This window comes from Equus caballus, chromosome 6 (assembly GCF_041296265.1).
Source record: "Equus caballus isolate H_3958 breed thoroughbred chromosome 6, TB-T2T, whole genome shotgun sequence".
In the NCBI taxonomy this organism is placed as follows: Eukaryota; Metazoa; Chordata; class Mammalia; order Perissodactyla; family Equidae; genus Equus; species Equus caballus.
In genome coordinates, this window is record NC_091689.1 from 83500820 (window position 1) to 83524497 (window position 23678).

The window sequence follows — 23678 nt, forward strand, 5'->3', positions numbered from 1 at the left end:
ACCAAGATCCAAACAAGATCCACACATTACATTTGATTGTTGTTGCCTTTTAAATTTCTTCTTCTCCTTATCCTCCCCCTACTCTTCCTTCTTTTCTCTTACATTGCCTTTTTGAAGAGACCAGGCTAGTCGTCTTGTGGAATGTCCCACATTCTGGATTTGCTGATTATCTCCTTGTAGTGTGATGTGTTTAACTTGTTCCTTTAAACTTTATAAATTTCCTGTAAATTGCAAATTAGGTCTAAAGGCTTGATTAGATTAAGATTAAACACTTTTGACAAGAACATTTAATAGATGATGCTATGTACTTCCTAGCATGTCTCATCAAGGACCACATAATGTCAAAATTGTCCTACTATTAGTGTTGCAAAATTTGATCACTTGGGTAAGGGAGTGACTATCAGATCTCTCCATTTTAAGTTATTGGTTTTTTCTTTGCGACTTGCAAATAATCTGTGTGGTGATATTTGGCACCATGATAATATCCTGTTCCCTAACAACCTTTCACTTAAAGGTTTGATGATTGATGACGCTTGCCTGAACCAATTATTTCATTTTGGGATGCAGAATGAGCGGTGATTTTCTAACTAACTCTTTCATTTCTTCTACATTTATTAGATGGAACTCTTTTAAAAAAAGAGTTTTCCCTTATCGACTATGAATGGACTACAGTTCTTCCTAAAAAGATAGGGTAAATACTTAATTCTTTCCTTTTAATTACCAATTTTCAGAGTAGGGAGTTGGTGTAAAAGTTACCTCCAATGTGGCAAGTTAGTTTTTTCTTTTTTTGATTATCACTACAGACTACTGGTTTTTCCCATCTCTTCTCATTTTCTCCTCATCCATCCCTTTTTCCTCTTGTCTCCTTTATCCATGGCGACTGCCAACTCTCTCCGCACTTACACCTGGGCTTTCCAACCAGCCCGCTAGGGGCCACTAGTTTCCTCCCTGCCCCCCCATACTGCCGCTCTATCATCGACGTCGCCCTCCGCTACCAGCTGTTGTCTCGCTGGTGCCGACGATGTCCGTGGAGCCGCTCTAGGCTGTTGGGAGGCCGTCCGCATTGCGTGGGGATAGTTCGGACGACGCGTTCGCCTCGCAGGCCCCCGGGGCGGTTAGCGCTTCCGGGGTCGGAGGGTGCGCGGGGTTGAAAGCGGGCCGCTCCGCCCCGTCCCCCTCCCAGACCAGCAGAGGCAGCAGCCGGAGCAGCCGCAGCCTGCGCCCTCTCCCGCCCGCCCGCCCTCCGCCCGCCCGCCCGCCCTCCGCCGCCCTCCACCCGCCCCGGGGTCTCTTTCCCCCTTCCTCCTCCTCCTCCTCCACCCCCCCCTTCCTCCTCCGCCCGCCCGCGGGGCCCCCCTCGCCTTCCCGCCCGCCCCTATTGTTCCGCCCCCGGCCTCCCGCCCTTCCCCTTCCCGCCCGCTCCCCTTTTCCCCTCAGTCGCCTCGCGCCTGCAGGTAAGCTTCAAAATTCTTCCTCCGCCCCCGACTGTAGCTGTTTTTCCACTCTTGCCATCTTTCGTAGCGGGCTCCGGTCCCCGTCACGAGCCCCGGCCTCGCGTAGTCCCGCGTGAGCGCCTACCCCCTCACTCCGCCTGGCCGGCCATTCACGCGAGGCCGTGGCTCCGGCGCGGCCTAGTAGGCCTCGCGCAAGGCCTCCCCCCTCCCCCCCGCCTTTTCCCGGTGGCGGCTGCGCAGGAGTCAAGGAGGGCGCGCGCGCGGAAGGGGGGGGCGGCGGTGGATTTGTTGGTTGAGGGGGGTGGGGGGAGGCGATGGCCGGCTTGCTGGCCGGGCGGGTGAGCGCGGCTCCCCGCGGGGGTCAGGCGCTGGCGCAGCCACACGAGGAGGCGCTACTAGTCCGGCCCCTCCCCCTGGATCGCAGCGCCCCCCCCCGACCGAACCGTTTATTTTTTTTCCCCTCTTTTCTGGTCGAGGGGTGGGGGGGGCATTTTCTAAGTGGAAAATGCTTGGATGACCGAAGGGAGGGGGGCTGCGGAGTTAAAGAAAGGGTAGACGGGCTCCTAGTTACCGAGTTATTCAGGACGTTCTCTCGGGGTAAGGAATTTCGAAATTACAAAATGCCTGCCGATATAGACCCAGACTGAGCTATTTATAGGAGAGGGGGTAATGGACTGCAGGATTAACAGCTGGATTCCTGGGGTTGGGTACACTTACGTTGACCTAGTCAGGAGAGGAATATGACAGAGATTTCTTGTATGATTTGGAGTTAGAGATGCACCTTTGTGCCTTACCTCGAGAAATGGGTTCAAATAGGTTTTCAGTTTTCCTGCCCTTTCGATCTTGCATTATTGTGGTATTTGTAAAGTGCTTCCTATTACGTTTGAGTGGGGATAAGGAATTAAACTGACAAATTTTAACCATATCTTATTAAAAATCATTCTTAAGACTTTACTACCCCCCTCACCCCAAGCACTATTGTTTTTCCGTGAGTGGAAAGTGTTGCATTCTGGGATTTTGCCAGCAATTAATTATATTCTGAAAATGGGGGAATGGGGTGCTTTGGGGATGCAAAGCCCATCTTTTAAATAATCACACACTAGAGGTAGCCATGGGGCAGCTTGCCATATACAGAAAGGTCTGGCAGCCACTTACACTTTAAATATTTAGGATATTGGCTTTATGTTAGAGCAAAGTTAAAACGGTGGCTTTTTTTGTGAAGTGGGAAAACTATCTGTAGGAGAGACATCTTGGCTGTTGAGTTTTGAAGGGATGGATGCTAAAATTGTCTCTGGAGAAATTTAGCAACTTTGGAGAGATCTTTTTTAAAGCTAACTCTTTTAGATCCTTAAGGAGATATTGTAGGCAAAGGTAAATCCAAAAGCAAATTCTATTTTTGCACATGATCAATTATTCTAAAGCAAAAATGTTGAAACGTTGAAACGTCGTTTCGGAGGATAAGTTGGGGAAAGGGTCTCCTTGGTAGAAAAGGCTCATTACTGTTCTTGCTTAAAACAACTACACAATAAGTTTTTAGCATTACATTTTATTTTGGTTGTTTTCTTGGGAGGAAAATTGAAGACTTAATAGACTTGAATAAAGACTGAGAGGTAACAAAGCTTAAGACCCAGAAGCAAGGAATATTTTCAAATCTGAGGAACTATCAAATTGGGTTGGGAGAAGGGATGGGAGAAAATTCAGGGTGTACTTAACTGTATTGAGTCATTTCTGAAAGGGGACTATGGAACCCCAGCCTGCATGGAAAGCCTTTTGGATGATGCCGTTTTCAGTGAGGTTGTTGATTTAATCTTTTAAAAATTATTTGGTGTCGCCTGTCAACATTTGAAATTGTAACGGGAGGTACATCTCAATTTCTTTACCTAGCAGTTGTTACCAGTGAGAAAATTCACGTGTCCTCTCTAGCTTTCATCCTGAGCTGCTACCTAACAGAAGCAAAAGGTCTTTGCCTTCGTTGTTGTTGGTTTGAGGTTTGCCCTCATGATTTCCAGGTGTTTCTGTACCCTGTTGAAGCTTATTTTGCTGAAGGACAACTGGTGCATGTTCATCACTTCCCCTAAAACCACTGCCAATTGAAGGAATCTTCCTCATCCTGAGAGTCAGCGGAAACCCTACCATTAATGAGAGCAGCCTGGAAAGGCGCCTTTCATACTGTGTAACAGAACCTGAGCTGTTAATGGTTGCCATTAATGCAATGGTTGTCGTTAATGCTGTTGTGCTGCATGTATACAAGCCTGCCAGCGTCAAGGAAAAGAGTCAGTCAGAAAACCTTGAAATGGTGAAGATAACTTTGGGAAATATTTCTCTTACTATTTTCCTCTTATTTTGGTCTTGTTTGCATTTCAGTTTTTGGCTTTCACCCCCACCAGTGACCAAAGACTTGACCACTCAAAGTCCAGCTCCCCAGAACACTGCTCGACATGGACACCGGTGTGATTGAAGGTGGATTAAATGTCACTCTCACCATCCGGCTACTTATGCATGGAAAGGTATGCACCAGCTTGGGAAATTGGGTCATAGTAACTGCTAGGGGAGGGACCAGGAAGAGAGGGCATGCATCCTGGCGCTCATCAGATTAACACTGTGGGGTGTCTGGCTTTAGCACTGTTCTCTTGTGGTGTAGATGAGAGTAGTGGGAAAATGGACAGACTTTACTAGGAAGCTCCACTGAGCAGGAAAGGTTAACTAGAGGCTAGAGCCAAAGACTATATCTTACCTGGTTGGTAAGATTTTTCTCAGGGAGATTGCTTAGCTCATGATAAGTATAGTTCCCTTGCCCACACAGATTTGGGAAAATTTAAGGGTGTTGATATGTTTGATATTGAAAAAAAATTATATTAAACACAAAGATAGTGTTTAATGACTCCTTATCGGTATTCCTTCAAAATTCTCTGATAGCTTCGCTTACGTTATGAGCAAAGAGAAGAATAAACTTGCCCACTCCCCTTCCCAATAAATCTTAGTTTTTCCATGGCTTTGGACAATTAAAAATTCTTTCTTATAATAACGAACACTTGGAGTTTCCTCTTATTTGATGCTAGTTTTCTCCATTGCAGGAAGTTGGCAGTATCATCGGAAAGGTAAGACAGTTTCACTTCAACTTTAATTACTGTTTAGTCAGTGTGAGTTGAAATAGCAATTGGAGCTCACTCTCGACTTTTCCTCTTACAGAAAGGAGAATCGGTTAAGAAGATGCGCGAGGAGGTGAGTTATATGGTGAGGGTTAGGGGCCATACCTTGTAAAGTTAAAAACCTTGAAAACAAAAGCAAAATTTGTCAAATTTAGAGACATTTGAAGGGAGTAGGTCTAAACAGAAGCTGGTATTTTTCTGGCTTGGTTATTTGTAGTGGCAAATAGTATACTGGGACATACGGTTTTAGCAAGTCTCAATTCATTGAAAACTTAAGGCAGCTTCTCTAATCTCTGTTTGAGGACAAATGAGCAGTGTTTGAAATGATGACATTCTCTTGTGTCACGATTGTATGTTTAGGCAGCTCCCTGCCCTTATTTAGGAGAGGCTATATATTATATATGTGCTTAGATCTTTTTGTCTAATTTCTTTTGGCTCTGTTTCTTATCCAGAGTGGTGCACGTATCAACATCTCAGAAGGGAATTGTCCTGAGAGAATTATTACTTTGGCTGGACCCACTAATGCCATCTTCAAAGCCTTTGCTATGATCATTGACAAACTGGAAGAGGTTTGTTGCTCCCCCTCCCTCATTCTTCTCTTTTAAGTGCTTCTGGATAGCTTAGTGATTTTCTAAGGGCTTTTCTTTGCTCTTTTGGGATGGAGGGCAGCGTTGAGGAAGGTTGGCTCTGGGCATACATCTGTTGCCAATTTTCCTCTTTCTGCTTGAGGGAGATTGGCCCTGAGCTAATGTCTGTGCCAGTCTTTCCTCTATTTTGTATGTGGGATGCCTCCACAGCATTGCTTGATGAGTGGTGTAGGTCTCCATCTGGGATCCAAACCCACGAACCCTGGCCGCTCAAGTGGAGCATGTGAACTTAACCACTATGCCACTGGGCCAGCCCCTCTAAGGACTTTTTAAATTCAAGGACAGACTGGATCGTAAAAGCTATAAATAGGTGTTTTGCTCCCCTTCAGCATCCCTAAAATTTAACAATTTGTAGTTAAAAAGTAAATCACTTGAATCATTGAAACATAGTTTGACTACTACTAGGGATTCAGTGCAAAAAGCTTGTGTTAAAAACCAGCATCTTTTTTTATGTTTTGACCAACAGCTTTGAAGGTATTCCACCACTGTGTCGGTAAACTTTAAGTCCCACAATTCATAATTGAGTGAACTAAATTAATATGCTTTTTGTTAGGGGCTCTGCAGAACAGTAATATACTCCATAAATACAGGTATCTTCCAACCCTGGATGCAGTTAGATTTTTTTAAAAAATCAGTCTGATAACTTTGTGTCAGAGCTCTAATTGGAGGGAGGGAATGTGTTTTATAGGTTATCAGAAGCAAAATATCAGTAACAGGGTTTTTGGCAGAAGAAAGTTTTTTTTATTTAATTAACCATGCTACCTCAGCCTTCAGGCGCTGAACATCCATCACTCTAGGTCTTCAGCCTCCTCCCCGTCCTGCGGTAATGCTGCTAATCAGTGCAATTGACACTGCAGGCAGAGCAGGGCTTCTGGCTGCTGCTTGGTTGGTGGTTGGGTACTTAATGGTGCCTGAGATCTTATCCTTGCCAAGATCAGAAATGTTAACTTTGACCTGCAAGACCCTGCTAATCCAGAGTTTGTGGCTTAAAAAACATTCAGAAAATCTACTATTCATACTTTGTCATTTGAATAAACATGTCCTTGACTTTAGGGGCTTGTGTTTAAGCACTTCCTAGGTCTAGCTACTACACAGAGATTAGGCTGACAAGTGATGTTTAAACCACTTAATCTTCAGAAGGCTAAATTTAACTAGGTGAAAACCAGGAATTTTTAGATGCAGCATATCATGGGAAAGAGTATGGGCTTTGGAGCCATAGTCTTTTAATTTCAAATCTACAGCTTTTTAGATGTGATTGGGGCAAGTGCTTGGCCCCACTTTCTTTGTCTATACAATGGTGATATTACCAAGAAGTGAAAACAGTGATATATAGAAGTACACTACTTAGTCTTTTTAGCTTTCTAAAAGGACAGAATTCGTTATTTGTTTTTGGGGGGGGGGGCGGTTTATCTTTTCTTTCTTTTTTTTTTTTTTTGGTGAGGAGATTGGTCCTGATTTAACATCCGTGCCAGTCTTCCTCTATTTTTTATGTGGGATGCTGCCTCAGCATGGCTTGATGAGTGGTATATAGGTCCGCGCCTGGGATCTGAACCTGCGAACCGTGGGCTACTAAAGCAGAGTGCATGAATTTAACCACTGCACCACAGGGCCAGTCCCCAGGATTGGTTACTTGAATTTCTGGTTGCATTGTTTCATCTTTCTCTTAATATTTGATTTAATTTTGATGTCAATATTGTTTTTCTTTGCTCAGTCCTCTCTAATTTCCATAACAAATAATTGCTTTTCTCCATACCAGTAACACTCTCCCCAGGATAAAGGAAAATATATTTAGAGCTAATTCTGAGAAAGTTTGTAGGTGATTTTATGTTTTTAGAAATAGTTGTTGGGGAGGTGAGCAATATTTGAACCTTTACTGATGGTGGATGATGTGTGTCCCTTATGAGGGTAAATGGTTCTTTGAAGGCGGTTATGGCTTTCCAGGGATCTGCTTAAACTTGTATATTCTGGTGTTCTGACTGATTTCATTTTGTAGGACATCAGCAGCTCTATGACCAATAGCACAGCTGCCAGTAGACCCCCAGTCACCCTGAGGCTGGTGGTCCCTGCTAGTCAGTGTGGCTCTCTCATTGGGAAAGGTGGTTGCAAGATCAAGGAAATACGAGAGGTTGGTAACTTTTGTGTTCTCTTTTGGAATGTTAATTATTCTAAATGTGACTTCTTCTGTTAGCTCTTAGTGTGGCTAGGAAAAGTTAGCGTTTGTTGAGATGAAGATTTTTAATAAATAAACAGTCCTGGAAGATAACAATTTGATTGTATTAGGAAGGAAAAGTATTGTAGAGTTGAGACATAGAGATACACACACACACACACACACATTTATATAACAATTCATGTATTTTAACAGCAGTAAGTCAGACCTTGAAAAAGTTAACCAGAATTTCTAAACATTGCGTATGACTTGTTTCCATTTTTTAAATTAATTTGGCTACTTTTCCGTGAGGGTACATAATTATTTTTCATGTCTACAGAGATTACAATTTGATATAACAGTAGAAAATACCTAGTGGGATATGCTTATAATCCTGCTCTTTTTTAAATTGTGCAAGTTACATTGAATTACGGAAGCTTTTAATTGTATCTAGGAGTTACTGAGTTGGTTGTTAGAATGAAATTTGTATGGCACCTAAAGAAAAGCTAGTTGGACTTCTTGGGATCCTATTGTATGTGCCTTGAGAGCAGGGAATTTGATTTTGTTCATTGATGTATTCTATTTGAACCATCCAAAGTGATGTATTCCTGGAATGATACCTAGCACACAGAATGGGCTTGATATAAATATTTATTCAATAAGAGAATGAAAGGTGGGTGATATTTGTGGGGATTTTGTTTGATGGCCCACAAAGGTATCATTAGCTGAGAGGAAACTGTCTAGAAGGACCTTTTTTCTTGAGAGCAAGTTAAATTTAGGCTGTTATTCAGGATTATTTTTGGCTTTCAGAGGCTAATTTATTTATAACTGTGATTAAACAGTCCTATCTGGAATAGAGGAAGAGTGGGAAGGGAGGATAAAAAGGGTGAGAAAGAAGATGGGATAAGTGTCTGCTGAGCTTTAGACTCTAAAATTGCTATTGGGAGGAATTGGAAGAGTATGAACTGTTTTTCTCTGATTTTTAAATTTCTTTTCACCCCAAAGAGTACAGGGGCTCAGGTCCAGGTGGCAGGGGATATGCTCCCCAACTCAACTGAGCGGGCCATCACTATTGCTGGCATTCCGCAATCCATCATTGAGTGTGTGAAACAGATCTGCGTGGTCATGTTGGAGGTAAGCCCTCAGGCTCATGCTGAGAATGGGGGGAGGGTGATTCTAGGGAGACAGACTGATCTATATTTAGTAAGACTAGAATTAGGTGAAGCTGTTAGAAGCCTCCAGTGGGGGTGGGGAAGAGGTTCCCTGAGTTCATATTTCCTTCCCCCAGCTTTGACTTTTCTTAAGTCTGAACAAAAATAGAAACTGCTAAGTGGCAGTGCTCTTTTGGTTTCTAGCAGTTCTAGCAGGGTCGTTAGGGGAAGATTCACTACTTGGGCTGAGTGGACAAAAGATGTATCTGGCTTCCTGAGAAGCTAAGTTAAATTGCCTTTAGGATTACAGCGTTTTGGCTACATGCAACTTTGACACATTCTTTAATTTCTGTGTTTTGAGGCAGGATTGTATTCGAAATGATAGTTACATAGAAAAAAATGTGTTCATAATGCTCTTTCTGAAAATGACTTATTAGGTCGTGGTATATGCTATTCAATTAAAACAAGAATAGCAAAATCAAGGAAAGTTAACCTTTTTAGAATTGTCGTATGGAGTTGGTTCCATATTGATGTGAAAGGAAAGTAGAATTTTCGAGTAGAGTTCTGAAAAAGATTGAGCCTTTGAGCTATTTATGGACAGTGTCTCTACCATCCTAGATATACCATTTGGGTACTTTAGTCCCTATTTTGGCTTTATTTCCTATTCAGGCCAAAATGTTAAGATCCTAAAAAATTACCGGCTAAAATGTACGTTTGTACACACAGGTTTTCATGTTCGTTAGATTTATTTAAAAACATGGAAATAATGCCTAAATTATTACAGGGGTATCTGCCTTGATGAGAATTAGTGTGAGTTGGGTAATCCACGGACCGTCTTACTGCTTTAAAGGCAAATAACTGCAGATGATTTGAGGTTAGATCTAGCCAGAGACAACGTTGGTAGGTGAGGGGGTGCAAATAATAACAGTTTTTAATTTAACTGACCTGTGTGAGCTTAAGCCACACAGCTGAAGCAGCTTTGAAACCTTATCTCTTTTTGTTTTTTTCCCCTCTGACTCTCTCCCAGTCCCCCCCGAAGGGCGTGACCATCCCGTACCGGCCCAAGCCGTCCAGTTCTCCAGTCATCTTTGCAGGTGGTCAGGTAAGAAAATTCTTCTTGATGGGCTAGAATGAACAAGGATTATATTTGAAATGTCAAGTTTGCCAGCAGCACACCAGGCCACTCTGCATGCTTGCTGAAACCTGTACTCTGGCCATAGTTTGACCTGCTTTTAGTTTTATTTATTTTTTGTACTGGAGAAAGCTATGAATGCGAAGCCCTCATTTAATTTTTAGCAGACAATGGGAGTTTTGTAGGCACTCGGAAGAGGTAATTTACTTGGTAATTTAAGGTGGGTTGGGTTAGAAGAAAGGGTTAAATTTCCTTGGTGTCCCTACTCTCCCTACCCCCACACCATCCACACTTTTTTTTGTGTGGGTTGTTCTTTAGAGGTCTGAGTAAAGGTTGCAAACAGTTGGACCTCTGAACGAGATTCTGGATGGTGGTCTCAAAATTGGGGGGAGGGTCCTGAACTTGAGTGTCCTACAAACTTCCCCTTCCCCCCACCTCACCTCCCCTATTCCTACCCCTTCACTCCCAAACTCCAGTGTGTTGTCCCCTAGGCTCTTAACCTCATAAACACTGGTTTGAACACACATGGCATAACTGAAATCAGCTGGGGTAAGGGTTCAGTGTGTAAGAATAGAAGGGGGGAGAGCATGTTGGGCTGTGGTGCTGACCTTTGGTGTGAGAATAAGAACACCAAAGCACTCCCTTGGCCTCTACTCCTTCACCCACGTAAACTCTTGGTCCTTGGCATGTGGTTTGTTCTGAAGTTAGATTTTTTATGACAAGAGCACTGTTCAGCACCATGGTAGTTTTATGCTTTGTTGATTACTATTTGAGGAGTAGGTAGGTCAGTTTTTAAAATATTGGGGTTTAGGTTGAAATAGTGATTTTCATTTTGGTAGCTGCCTAAGTAAGTTCATTGCTCAAAATGCCTTTTCCCACGTGGGGCTGGCCTGTTAGAAGCACAATTATCCAACTAATTACATCTTGTATTGAACTGGGGAAGCAGAAACTTGTAGTCCACCTCATTCACATTCTGTTGAGTTGGCAGAAAACTGAACAAGTTTTTGGGTACTTAGTTTGTCATGTAGTTCTGGGAGCTTTCAGAAGAAGTTAATCACATCATGATGTTACCTTGAGACAGTTAGTTTGGTACCTTCTTTTAGTACTAGCCTTGTACAAACTGGTTTGGTAAAAGGGCTCTCAGTCTGGACAGGTAGTATAAGCAAAGGCCGAGTCAGTGTAGGAAGGAGGTTTAGCTTGAGCAGTTTTCCCTTCTCCCCAGGAACTCCATGTTCCTGCTCTTCTGGATTCTTCCACTCCCATTTGGGATTTTAAAGAGTCCCATGCTGTGGGCTCTCTAATAGAGAGCAGCAATCCTCTCTATTTACAATTCTTCCTTCATTTCCCTTTCCTTCCCTCTCCTCCCCACCTCCCCCTTCTTACCTCTTTGCTTTCCTTCCCTCCCTCCCTCCCCCCCCTTTATTCAGTTGACCACCCTCTAAAAGCTTGCAGCTTCTTCCATGAGTGGCCCTGTCATGGATTATTCTCATGGGCCTTTTTAAATGGACCTGTTTATGCAATGTCCACAGATGGACCTGTGTCTTTTGTTCCTTTATGACAAAGTGGGCTCTATAGGGGTTCAATTTAATCCCACACTGACCTGAAGCTGGCATCGGCTCTGTTGCCCCTCCCCTTCATTCTTAATGAAAATAGCCCAATTGTGCAGTGTGAAATCTGCCACTAGGTAACTTTTTTTTTTAATTCACTGATTGCAGCTCGTTTCAAATTGTGTTGTGAGCTCCTTTTTAAAGGAAAAGAAAAAATTAAACAACTTTTTTGGTGTGAATTTCATGCTGGTGACAAGGTGCCGGATTGACAGCCCTGGAGACTGAAATCCTCTATTTATCCACAGGACAGGTACAGCACAGGCAGCGACAGTGCGAGCTTTCCCCACACCACCCCGTCCATGTGCCTCAACCCTGACCTGGAGGGACCACCTCTAGAGGTGAGAGGGGATGTTCAGTCTCCAAGGCTCACTCAATCCTTCCGCCTCAGCCGAGACTGCCAACACGCGGGGGGCCAGTGGCGCTGGTGATTTTTGTGCTGTGGACACCACCTGTCCACGGGGACCTGGACTGACCCCCCCCACCTCATTTCACACAGGCCGCGTAGCCCACCAGATGGTAACAGCAACTTTTTTTTTTTTTTTTTTTTTTTGGTTCAACCCCTCTTCCCTGTCTCCCACTCCTCCTACCCCATTTTCACCTTCCCACCCCAACCTGGGAGCACATTTGGGGTACTGGCCACTGTGATGTGAGAAGCTTCACATCCTGTTAACCAGCCACTCCTTCCTTCCCTCTCTTCCTGTTCCTCCTTGTCCCCCACCCCATTGCCCTGAAGACCCAGCTCCCTTTTTGGGAGGTTATGGTGTGGGGGGAGGAGGGCGTAGTGGGAGCTGCAAGTGCCTTTTATGGAGGGGAGGTGGGAGTAGGCAGGACTTAGAACACAGTGATTTGTTTATATATTTTTTTGCGTTCCTGTGGTCGGCTTCCTAGTGTTAGGGACTCAGCCAGTTTCCAGTGCACTTAAGATCTTTATAGGGAGATGTAGAGAAAAATAAGATAGGGAAAGGGAAGTGTTTCAAAAACATGCCATGGAGGTTTTTAAAGATAGAAATCATTCACGTCACCGTGACTGGTAGAAGGGTTGGGGTGGTTGAGGGAAGAGACTGTTTTCCTCCTAGACTATTTTGTACATAAGGAGAAAGAAGGGGGCTTAGTCAGTCAAGGCATTGCTTAGTCACACTTCCCACATTTTCATTAAGAAACAGATGGATATTTTACCTTTGATTACAGGGAACATGGCTCCCTTTATAAGCTTACCGGAATAAGTCATCATATTTAGGGTTCAAAGAAGGCCAACTCGGGTCTGACTGTATTTGTGAAATACCATTTACTGCCTCAATCCCTGGCCTCTCCATTCTCTAGTTCAACTCTGGCTTCCTGGCTAGTTGAAATGTCTTTTTCCCCCCCACTGGGTGGCTGTCCGTGATTGGTTTTTAATAGGAACTGTTTTCCTCCTTTTGTAGGCCTATACCATTCAAGGACAGTATGCCATTCCACAGCCAGATGTAAGTTTTGTTTTCACTTCTTGTTTTGAAAAGCTCCCTCTCACATCCAAAATTGTCTCACTCTTTTCTTCCACATAGGCAGAAGTGAGTTGGGTCTTAAACATTTACAGTATTAGGTGGTTTTCCTCACAAGGCAAACCCCATGTTTCAGCCCTGAAATAATCTTTGATCAGGGCACAGTAGCACCTTGTTTGCCTTTTGTCATTTAATACCTGGAAATTATAATCTGGCAGATTATTAGATTCTGCTTACCCCTGTGTTCCAGATCACTGTGTGTAAGAGAGAACTCTTCCATGGTATACTGTCATTTGTTATCCCAGGGCACAGTTTAAATTGACAGTGCGCTGTGCATCTCTGCATGAGTAATTTCCATGGGGGGAGTGGGAGGTTGGGTTTGCCCCTGGGTACTCTCTGAGGTGACAATTGGAAAAACATCTGGAGGGGTGGGAAAGGGGCTGATTTACACAGGGAGGGATAGGAACCTCAATATTTGGGGATTCAGCTCATTAAAATCTTCCTTGCCACTAAAAACTCCTATTTAAAAGTGCTGGTATTCAGACTTTGTTAAGGGCATTTCTTTTTGCACTTTTCCTCTATCCTTACTAACCCTTTTCAGGTGCTGAGCATTAGACTTGGGAAGTTGAGTTTGGCTCTTGGTTAGTGGTAGGCCCAGCCCCAGGAGGGGAAGTAGACTTGAAGAGGGATTGTTTTTCAGCAGCCAGGACAGTTTATATAGATGAAGAAAAATAACTGGAGAAGTCAGTGGTCGCGGGGAGGGGCTAAACCCAGTTTGGTTTTGTCTTAATTTCTCTCCTCCTTGCAGTCTCCCTGCCCCCTTATCTCCTTCCCTTCTCCCAGTACTGACAGAACCCTGCATGGTGTGTTTTCCCTAGCACCACTGCACAGTTTGTTTACCTAGCCTGTCTGTGCTTGTCCCTGGGGCAACTGTTGCAATGGCTGCAAACACCTTCGTTAAATAGCCCACACGGGGATGGTTGTCGGGCAGGTGCTGCTGCTTTTCTGTTCACACACCCAAAATGCATTCATTCTCTTGTACTGATACCCTTTATATTTCTAACCCTTACCATCATATTCTCCCCAACCCCAGGATTGTGGTATAAGCCCTATCCTTACCCTCTGTTGTAGTTTGAGTAGTCGAGTCAACTTTGGGGATCAGGAGCTCTGCGTTTTCACATTTGAGTGTACTGAGCCCTGGCTCTCTTACTCTTCTAATGCCAGTCTCTCCTGTTTCCTCCCTGTAGTTGACCAAGCTCCACCAGTTGGCAATGCAACAGTCTCATTTTCCCATGACGCATGGCAACACCGGATTCAGTGGTATGGATACCTCAGTGTTTATTTCTGTAAGGTGTAGTGCAAGACAGAGGCCAGCCCCAAGGTCTCAGTTTGACATCTGTTTAAAACAAACTTCGTTACCCAGCAGCCTGCTGGTTTAAACTTGCCTGTCTTCTATGGCTAAAGCGAAGGAGGTAATGTGTTTATTAACTTGGTTTTCATTTGGGGTGAGTTATTCTAAAAGAAAAAAAGGCCCTGGAAGGTTGTGGGGTGAGGTCTGGGGATGCTTATCAGGCAAAGGGTAGACTGATATTTCTTCTAACCCATCCTCACTGCTGCCTCTTTGATCTGATTGGCACCCCCTTTCTCTCCACCAGCTAATTCACAGACCTGGGTAGAGACAATCCATTTGTGCCAAATTGTGTAGTGTTTTTTGTTTTGTTTTTATTTTGTTTTGTTTTTTGGGCTTTTTTTTCTATATAAGGAATAACTTGTCCGATAGGGTTAGGATGAGACCACCAAACTCATTTTCACTTGTATCTTAACAGGCATTGAATCCAGCTCTCCAGAGGTGAAAGGCTATTGGGGTAATGATTAAAAAAAAAAATCTGTAGTATTCTACTGTTATATTAATAAACTGGTGGGAGTCTTGTTTCCCTGCCCATGACATACCAGCAACATGCACATGGCAGAAGGGAGCTGAGAGAGCAAAGGGGTGGGCCTGGTGCCCCTGAGGGTCCCTTGATGGATCTGGCCAACCCCCTTCTAAAAATGTTGAGGTTTAGCAGCCACAGCTGAGAGCAGGACTAGCTTTGAGAGTTAGCCAGCTGGCCTTGTCCAGTCCAAGTGCATTATAGAAGGTTATGGGTGTTTGTTGATTGGGTTTTTTTTTCTTTTTCTTTGGAAAACAAAAATCAGAACAAATTATTGAGCAATTGAGCAAAAGACAGGGAGTAAATGTGGAGAAATGGACTTCCTCACCTGACTACCATTTCAGTTTCTCTGACCTTCATGTGTAGGTTAGGGTCGGGGGGGTGTTAATCTGATACAGGTATATTTAAAGCAACTGCATGTGTGCCAAAAATCCTTGCTACCCAATAACAGGCATGATATTGGCACTGGTGCTAGTGAGCATCACGTGAGATAAAATTGGAATACAACGGCAGGAAATCCTAAGCAGAAAAGAGAAGTGCAGAAGGACTTGGTTAGATTTTGGTCCTGTTTGAGGATACCACACTGCCTTGCCCCTTGCTTCCATCCCCTTACACCTTAATAGACTGGGCTTTGCAGGAAATGGCATGAAATCAGCTCTTCTGAGTGTACAGAGGAACCTTTCCAGCATTATTTCTGCACCCCTCTTCCCCTCTTTCCGCCTTGGAGGCTTCTAAGTTAGTGATGAATCCCAACAGCCAATGCTGGGTTTCCAGTTTGTTTCCTTCTGTTAGGTTAATGTGCGAATCAGTGGGGTTTGTATGCTGTGCATTGAACTTTCTTGCTCTCTTCTGTCTTTTAGCAGGTTTGGATGCATCTGCTCAGACTACTTCTCATGAACTCACCATTCCAAATGATGTAAGTATAGTTATAGTTGGGGTGCATGGGGTGAAAAATGAGAGAATTGGTTTAAAGAATAGAAGTCTTTTCGGCATGCCATGCCACCCTAAGGCCTAGGGAAAGGAAATGGGGGTTTTAGATACCAAAGTTTTAAAAGTATGTAGAATCTTGAATAAAAACTGATGGAGAAAATTGGTAAAACTATTGTGTTGTGATATCATAAGGCAGAAAGAACCTTTTTGTCTCATAGAAATTCCCATTTGCCTTTGCTTGTAGCATCTGAAGACGTATCCTTAAAACAGTGGTCCTTGGATGTTTTATCTATGCTGTCCAATATAGTAGTCACTAATCACATGTGGCTGTTTAAATTGAAAATAGTAAAATAAATTCAGTTTCTCATTCTTACTAGTCACACTTTGTGTTCAGTAATCACACATTATCTACAATATTGGACAGTGCAAATGTAGACCAAAGGAAAAACATTAGGAATTTAACCAGAGTTCTTGTCATCATGGTAATGTGGTAACCTTGGCAGGATGAGTTTTAACATCTTTGTTGCCCCAAACTGAGGATACTTTTACCACTAGTTGTGATAAAGTGTTGATCATCATCTTTGTTCTGCTTTATTTTGTCTTTGGAATAAGTCCTCTGAGGAAGTGAGTTAATGCTTCTAGGAGTTGGCTCGGACCTTTAGTGGTCAGGCAGAATAGGGTACGAGTTGAGAAGTCAAGTTTTTTGATCAGGAGTAGAGTGTAGGATGCAGATGTTAATTGTTTCCATTGCCATGTTTGTGGGCCCAGGCTATAGAAGGCTGGAGGGTTGGGGTGGAATTCTTGGACCTAGCCATGCAACTCTTAATTTGGTATGCCTTGTTTTTCTCCCTTAAGTTGATTGGCTGCATAATCGGGCGTCAGGGCGCCAAAATCAATGAGATCCGTCAGATGTCTGGGGCGCAGATCAAAATTGCGAACCCAGTGGAAGGATCTACTGATAGGCAGGTTACCATCACTGGATCTGCTGCCAGCATTAGCCTGGCTCAATATCTAATCAATGTCAGGTAAGGGTTCCCTATCTTTTGTCTTATTGATGCCAACACAAGTAATGTGTGTGTTGGGGAAAAGCTACGATGTGTTATTAAATGTGGGATTATTGGGGTGGGAATGGGGATGGGTGGAGATGGCAAAAGAATTTTAAGTCTAGCCCTACTTCCATCCTTAGTGTAGCAGAAAAAGTAACCAGATTGTAACGTTTTGCGTGGGGGAGGGAGTGGGGGAAGAGAATGCTTGTATTTGACTTTTGATGGTTTGGGGAGTGGAAAGGATAGAGCCTGTCTTTACTAGTAGGAAAGTGCTGTGGCTAGAGGGCCCATACTGACTTAGAACCAAATGTGGGTCTCTTGCTGTACATGTCGTATAGGCCAATATTCTTTCACTGATTGGGTTTAGGCTCCAAAGCATCCTTAATTTAAATAAGGATAATGAAGTAATGTGACAGGACGGTTTCTTGGAGACATTCATTACTATTTATTCTGGGAACATCCATTTTTCTCAAATCGCAAACATATTGCATTGTTAGAGCTTGCGGGGAAAGGGGAGGCACAGGTATTGGACTGTTTGAGAAATGCCTAGTGTTTTCTTTCTTTTCCCCCCACCATCTCATCCCTTAATGACTTTCTGAGGTTTTGTTTTCCTTATCCAAACCTAGCTAACGTTATACATACATGATTGTAGTAGACTATTCACAGTCCACTGGGCATCCTGCAAGGCATTTCTATTTCTTGCTTTCTCAGCGTATGTGCTTAAGTCACATTCTTAATTGCTTACTAACATTGTAATCCAGTGTTAGCGGCTCATTTCCCCAAGGGGATCAGTTATCCTTTTTATGTAGACATTTTTCTAGTTGTCATTTACCTCTATCATGACTATTTGGTCTCTGTTGTGCATAAAAGTTGTATGACTTCCTGAATCTTGTGCAAGAGAAAGGAACTCATAAGTTTGAAGTCTGTGTTGATGTCATGCTTATACTGGCTCTATTTATTCCATGGTCTTTTATCCCCTGGTTAAGAATTTATCAATTCCCCAGTAGTGGTTCTGACTTTTGCCTTAAGTCTTTTCACGCCTTGAGGTATTTACTAGGTTTTATATAGAAAAGATTTTCCTGTGTCCAGATCTGCTTTCTTCAGCTGCCAAACACATCAGATTCTTAATGTTCAGAGTGAAATGGTAGTAAGCTTTGCACAGAGGCTATTTGCCAGAGATTTGTCTTCTTGATTCTGATTGGGGTGTGGGGACGAGGGGTGTTAAAAGTGGTGAGGATCAGGTTCTTGGAATCTGGAAACTTTTTTCTGCTTGGGTAGGCTTTCCTGAATATTGTTAGCGTTTAAATATAATCTGGTTCCCTGATCCCTGTATTAGGTAGATGGCTACACAGTAAGAAAGCAGAACTTCTCCACCTTAGTTTTCTGATTTAATTTAATCACTCTTTAGGGGGATCATCTTTATTGAACAGCCAGCTATTCAGGATCATGCTATTTAATGAAACTGTCCAAGCTATGGATTTGGGTCAAAACTTTTTAAAGCTTCATTTAACACCAAAGCAAGGGCTGTGCATGCACAGAGCTTACTCTTCACTTTCTCATCTTGGCCCAGTTTGAATGCAAAAAGCAAACTGGTTTTTTTATTAATACTAGACAAGAAAGCTTTCTCTGCTTCAGTAACGAATTTCAGAGCATTTCTGCTCTATCTGTTCTGGCAATCTGAGTCCTTTTTTTTTTTATCCTCTCTTTGTGATTTGCAGCCGTCCCTGGACTTAGGTAAATAAAGCGGAGTCTTAAGAGGAGCCTTCCTGCCCTTGAAGAGTTAAGCTTGTGAAGTAGGTTGTCCAGACAGACTTGAGCAAATACCTGCAGTTCCGGATTGGACGCTTGCAAGCATTTGGGAGCTGTGGGTCATTACTGTTACTGGGAGCTTATTTTAGGAGTGGAAGTGGTATTTTTACTATTTAAACACGAATTTTTTGGCAGTGCTTGAGTTGTTCTCTTCCAGTTCTGTAAGATCTATGTTAGAAGTATGGTCCGTCAAAAACAAAGAGCTTTTTCCAACCCTACCACCATCCCTCACCAGAAATCCAGCTTCCCTGGTTCTTATCTATACTTCTGTTCTCAGCATTTTTCTTTGAAAATGTTACATTCTGTGCAGTTTGAAATTAGTCAGTGACCTACTTTGGTCTCTTGCCCCTTTTCATCCTGGCGTATAGGTTAGTTTGCTGTGGATGGAAGCAAACTTTAATATTAATTACAGGAAAAACACAATTTAAAAAATTCTGTGGATTAGCTTTCCGAAGCTTCTCAAGTGATTGGTGGGTGAAACATTTGTTCCTTGTTTGCAAATTGATGAGTACTCAGGTTTTCTACTTGAAATCATTCCTTTCTGACTTCTGGGTTGGAGCAGTGTGTCAAATACTGGGAAGTGTGTGCTCTGTGTGATTTCTTTTCTCAGTCTGTCAGTTTTTTCTTCATGGTAGCAGTTTTAAATAGCATTGTGGAATGGAATTTGGCAAAGTATACATTTTTAGAGGGTGGGACACAGACTAAAAGAGAGACAGCTTGTCGCAAGTTGGTATTAGATCTTCCTAATTGGCAGCCAGAGGCAGTTACTGATAACTGAAGCGGTTTTTGTCCTGTACTTTTTCCCTTTTGTGGTCTTCCCTTCCACCCACCCTTTTTTTTGTTCCTTTTTTCCTCTGTTACAGTTTAGAAAACGCTAAACCCTCCTCCCAGGCAGCCTCCGTCACGATCCCTGATCACCTCAGCATCAACCTCTCTCAACCCTCCACCCCTTCTTCTTCTTCTTCCTCCTCCACCACCACCCCCTCGCTCGCCACAGCGGGGACCTCCGACGCACCCTCCAGCCTCCCCAACCCTCTTCCGACCGCCCCTTGTGTCTCCAGTCTGCTTGGCATGAAACCCATCCCTCTCCTGGCTCTAAATGTTGTGTCTGCTGCTAAGGGTACCGGGGCTTCAGCTGCCACCACCACCACCTCTGCTGTGCCATGTGTAACTAACAAACTGAAAACCGAGAAACAGAGATTCTCCCCCTACTGATTGGGTATCTTGAGGCACCCCCTCAAGTATTTCTTGGTTCGTTTTGTTTTCCTTTGTTAACATTGATGAGAACCCAACAATTGTGAGCTTTGTGACCGTTTCGTTTTTACTATTTTGGGGGATGACAGGGTGGGGGTGGGGACAATGGTAACGATGTTTAGGTTTAGGCCATTTCAGCTGAGTGCCTGCTGTTTCAGAGTCTGACTTGTTGAATTCTTTATCTAGAGCCGCAGTTCTTGCTCTTCTTTCTCATTCTGTTACTTTTTTGTAGCTTTATTCTGCCTTGCAATATAACAATGTGTTAGGCTCTGTGTTAATGAATAAAAAGCTTCTCCGTTAACCCTTTTTTTTAAAATTATTTAATGGTTAAGTTATCAGCAGGCCTTATTGGCCAGATTTGTGTTTCTAGCTGTAATAAAGTTGCCACAGTAAGAACCTTAGTTGACCGTGTGCTGTGAAGGGTGAAGGGATGGGGGAGTGTGTGACCTGTGGCTATTCAACTAGGGAGTCCATCAAACTGACATGGGCCATTTCGTATCCCTGGTTAATTTTGTGGTCCTCCTCTGCCATAATTCCCCACAAAGGGAGATGGGCCTGTGACAGATAAATCCTGAAGTTCTTCCAAAATTGGCAAGAAGCTTCTTTAGGGAAGAACAGTTTGTCTGACTTCTCAGATCCCGTACCTTGCCAACAGTAGCAGGTAACAAGGGTGTCTGTCCCAGGCTTGTTTCCTCTGGTGAGGGGATCTTTCACAGATCATACATACGAAGAAGTTATTTCTTTACCCAGAATGGGGAGACAAGTTGGGAAAAGTCTAATAAAGTTCGCCAGCTTCTGTCTGCATTCCTCTGAACTAGCATTACACTTCTTCCTGTGACATTGGGTATAGATCTTGAATAACCAACCTGTGACATGGCCCAAAGTTTGACAGGATTCTGTGCGGTCATCCTAAACCAACCCTGATTACCCAACGAAGTCCCTTTACCCTTCTATTTCCTGCCTACCCGCTGTTTCCCCAGCAACCCTGTCATGAGTAGAGAATTCAAGACGTAGATTTGGAAGGAACTTTTAAGATCAACTGTAACTTATGGATTCACTCATTTATCAAATTGAAAAAGAGGCCCTAGGAGAATTTAAGTTAGAATTTCACGTGAGTGACTAGTCAGCACTAACAATTATACTGTACTTTGACTCACGTGTATTTAACCTCCCCAAAGGCTTATTCTTTTTCTTAGCCCAAGACCACAGTTCTCTCTCCATGAAAGAGTAGAAATGCTCTGAGTGTAATGGCGGGAGGCCTCGAGAGTCTTCTGCTCAGTCTGGCTGCATATTGCCAGGGTAATGAAAGTACTGTGCTCTTCCTGGGGCATTAGAGAACCAGTGTAGAGGTTTTTTTCCCCAATGACCTTCTCCCACATCCCTTTTGGTTTACAGTGTTGAGAAACACTAGTTGTTGATGAATATTGCAGTATACCTCATTGTGTTGTGGGCCCTCAAACCCAGATTGGGCCTGTGAATTAGTGTTCTATGTCCCAAGTCTGCATGAAGAGCTAGGGGAGCAGACTTGATTTCATTGTCCACATAGGGTGTTCTCATTAGTTGTTCCTTTATCATGTGGTCCAGCTTCCCCTTAGGACTTAATCTTGCTGGTACCATCCCCCCAGAGACTTGGTTTTTATTTTATCTAGTTTTTGTTTAGAAGGCCTGTTTTCCTAATGAGTGCTTCCTAAAGAAGGTTTGCTGGGAGGAAATCCAGGTGTTTAAGGGGCTGACTACCACCACCGCCTCCGGAAGTACTTGGTGTTAAGTTTTTTTTAAAAGCTTACAGTTCCCCCATGTGGTCCTTCTGTCCTCGAATCCTTAACATCATGTTTCTGGTTGGGTTTTCCTTTGCTTCCTCTATACCCCACGCCCCCTCGGCCCCTGCTCAAGTTGTATGTAAATTCTGAACAGTTGCTTTTGGTGCTAGTGTGTCACCACCTTCTTGCATGAACTTAATTTTTTAAAAAAGATGCTGTATCTAAGCTTTCCAGCAGCTCTTTTCTTGAACTATCAGATCCCACTGGCTCCTTGATTCAGGGCCTGTTGCTTACGTGGCACTTGATCACCCCATTTTGAGATTGGCAAGATTCTAAGCCCTTTAAGAACTAACTTCCCTATGCCGAGGTGGGAATACCATTTATGTCTTAAAATTGAATATAGTCAACTGTTGAAGGACCTATTTCCTGACCTTTGGGGGTATTTCCCCCTTCTGGCCAGCTTTTTTGGCTTTGTATTGTTGTGGAAGAGGTACAGATGGGGAAGTATCATTTATGCTGTCTTGACTAGATAACCACAAATAGGTTATGCTAGTCAATTTAAAATCTTTATGAAATAAATTTATGAACTGAAACTGAGTCTTACACATTTAGTTTATTCAAAACAGAAGTTAAGTCTTGCTACCTAATGCCAGTGAAGCAGACTGAGTGCCTACATACCTTTCCTTCAGAGCCCAAAGTTGGATTCCAGGACCTCAGGTGATCTATTTGAAACAGAAAGGGGAGGGTAGCCAGGTATGTTTGGATGGAGAGTTTGCCTTAATAGGAGACCACAGATTGAAGAGCTACTCAAGTGAGCTAGGGAGTTGTTGAAACAAATTATTTTGGATTCCACTTTTTTAAGTCCTGAAAACTAGGCCTAAAAACTATAGGTTGAGTATGATTCTTGACCCATATTTATTAATAGCTTCTCCCTTTTTAACATCCCTCAGCATTTAAAACTGTATTCTCTCTTAACATAATAGCCTTCACATTGATAGAGAAACCCAGGACTGTTCTAAGGTTGTGTGTTTTTGGGCCGTCTCAGTATTAGCATCACGAGGCTACTTTCAGATAAATGTTTCCTTAACTCCTGTTCTATCAGTAGCTTGGGAGGAGTTAAAATAACCTTGGCAGTAAAGAAACATTGCTTCTGGGTATTGTGACCCTCAAAGAGGAGGCTTTAGTGTGTGGCATATTTTCAGAAAGTTTTTAACGTCTGCCACAAAGATTCCTAAGAGTACAGTTTGAAGGACACCCACAGTTGGTAGCATGCTCTTCAGTTTACCTTGGTCATGTGTCTCAGGAAGCTTGGGTTGCAGGATCTGGGTACTGCTTAACCCAGAAATCTTCATGTATCTCCCTGGATACTGCAACACATTTACATTTACCTTTCCACAACCAGGCTGAAAGGTTTGGAGGTGAGGTGCAGCGGGCCGCTCAGAAAACTAACTTGGAGTTCTTGTTTATTTTTGTGTTACAGGCTTTCCTCGGAGACGGGTGGCATGGGGAGCAGCTAGAACAATGCAGATTCATCCATTATCCCTTTCTGCTGTTCACCACCACCCATGATCCATCTGTGTAGTTTCTGAACAGTCAGCGATTCCAGGTTTTAAATAGTTTGTAAATTTTCAGTTTCTACACACTTTATCATCCACTCGTGATTTTTTAATTAAAGCGTTTTAATTCCTTTCTCTGTTCAGCTGTTAATGCTGAGATCCATATTTAGTTTTATAAGCTTCTCCCTGTTTTTTTTTTTTTTTTTTTTTTGGCTCATGAAATTTTTTTTTCTGTTTGTCATGGAAATGTAAGAGTGGAATATTAATACATTTCAGTTTAGTTCTGTAATGTCAGGAATTTTTCAAAAAAATTAAAAGATGGACTGGAGCTTTTTCTTTGTGAATAGAAACTGGATGCCACAGTGATTCATGTGGGTTTTATTCCTGTTGTCTTGCTGTTATTTTTGCACCTTTTATCCCTCAAAGGACAAGGACCCTGCTTGGGTTTTGAATATAAGCCTTTATTCCAGTAAGATATTTTCTTCTGTTTTACCACTCCATCTTTTTTAGCCCTTGATCAGATTTTCCCTTGAAGCTGCATTGCAAAGTGACCTAATAGCTATAGCAAGCTGACTGTGCCCGTGGTCCTAAAGATAGGGGGTTACATTTTCTTAGGGCTCGTTTG

At 43.0% G+C, this 23678-nt stretch overlaps 1 protein-coding gene across 50 annotated transcripts; it reads left to right on the forward strand.

Annotated features, from left to right (window-relative positions):
- Positions 1-960: 960 nt before the first annotated feature.
- Positions 961-23419, forward strand: PCBP2 (poly(rC) binding protein 2). 50 transcript variants are annotated; one of them, XM_023643696.2, is made up of 15 exons: positions 1001-1454; positions 3819-3961; positions 4529-4552; positions 4644-4676; positions 5056-5172; positions 7244-7375; positions 8405-8533; positions 9578-9652; positions 11535-11627; positions 12711-12752; positions 14015-14087; positions 14594-14632; positions 15559-15614; positions 16484-16653; positions 22978-23419. In XM_023643696.2, exons 2-15 carry the CDS (start codon positions 3893-3895, stop codon positions 23012-23014), a joined length of 1089 nt encoding a protein of 362 aa, XP_023499464.1. In that variant the 5' UTR covers positions 1001-1454; positions 3819-3892; the 3' UTR covers positions 23015-23419. The 50 variants fall into 50 exon arrangements, with proteins under 50 accessions (XP_070127634.1, XP_023499472.1, XP_023499464.1 ...); XM_023643697.2 differs by having other exon boundaries at positions 1028-1454; positions 15562-15614; XM_023643675.2 differs by lacking the exon at positions 22978-23419 and adding an exon at positions 19347-20138 and having other exon boundaries at positions 1049-1454.
- Positions 23420-23678: the final 259 nt, after the last annotated feature.

Excerpts from the sequence above, each read along its gene's own strand:
- PCBP2 (XM_070271505.1), top strand. The coding sequence starts at position 3,893 with ATGGACACCGGTGTGATTGAAGGTGGATTAAATGTCACTCTCACCATC. Across the intron at positions 14,088-14,593 it reads TGGCAACACCGGATTCAGTG|GCATTGAATCCAGCTCTCCA; the intron begins GTATGGATACCT and ends GTATCTTAACAG. Across the intron at positions 15,615-16,483 it reads AACTCACCATTCCAAATGAT|TTGATTGGCTGCATAATCGG; the intron begins GTAAGTATAGTT and ends TTCTCCCTTAAG.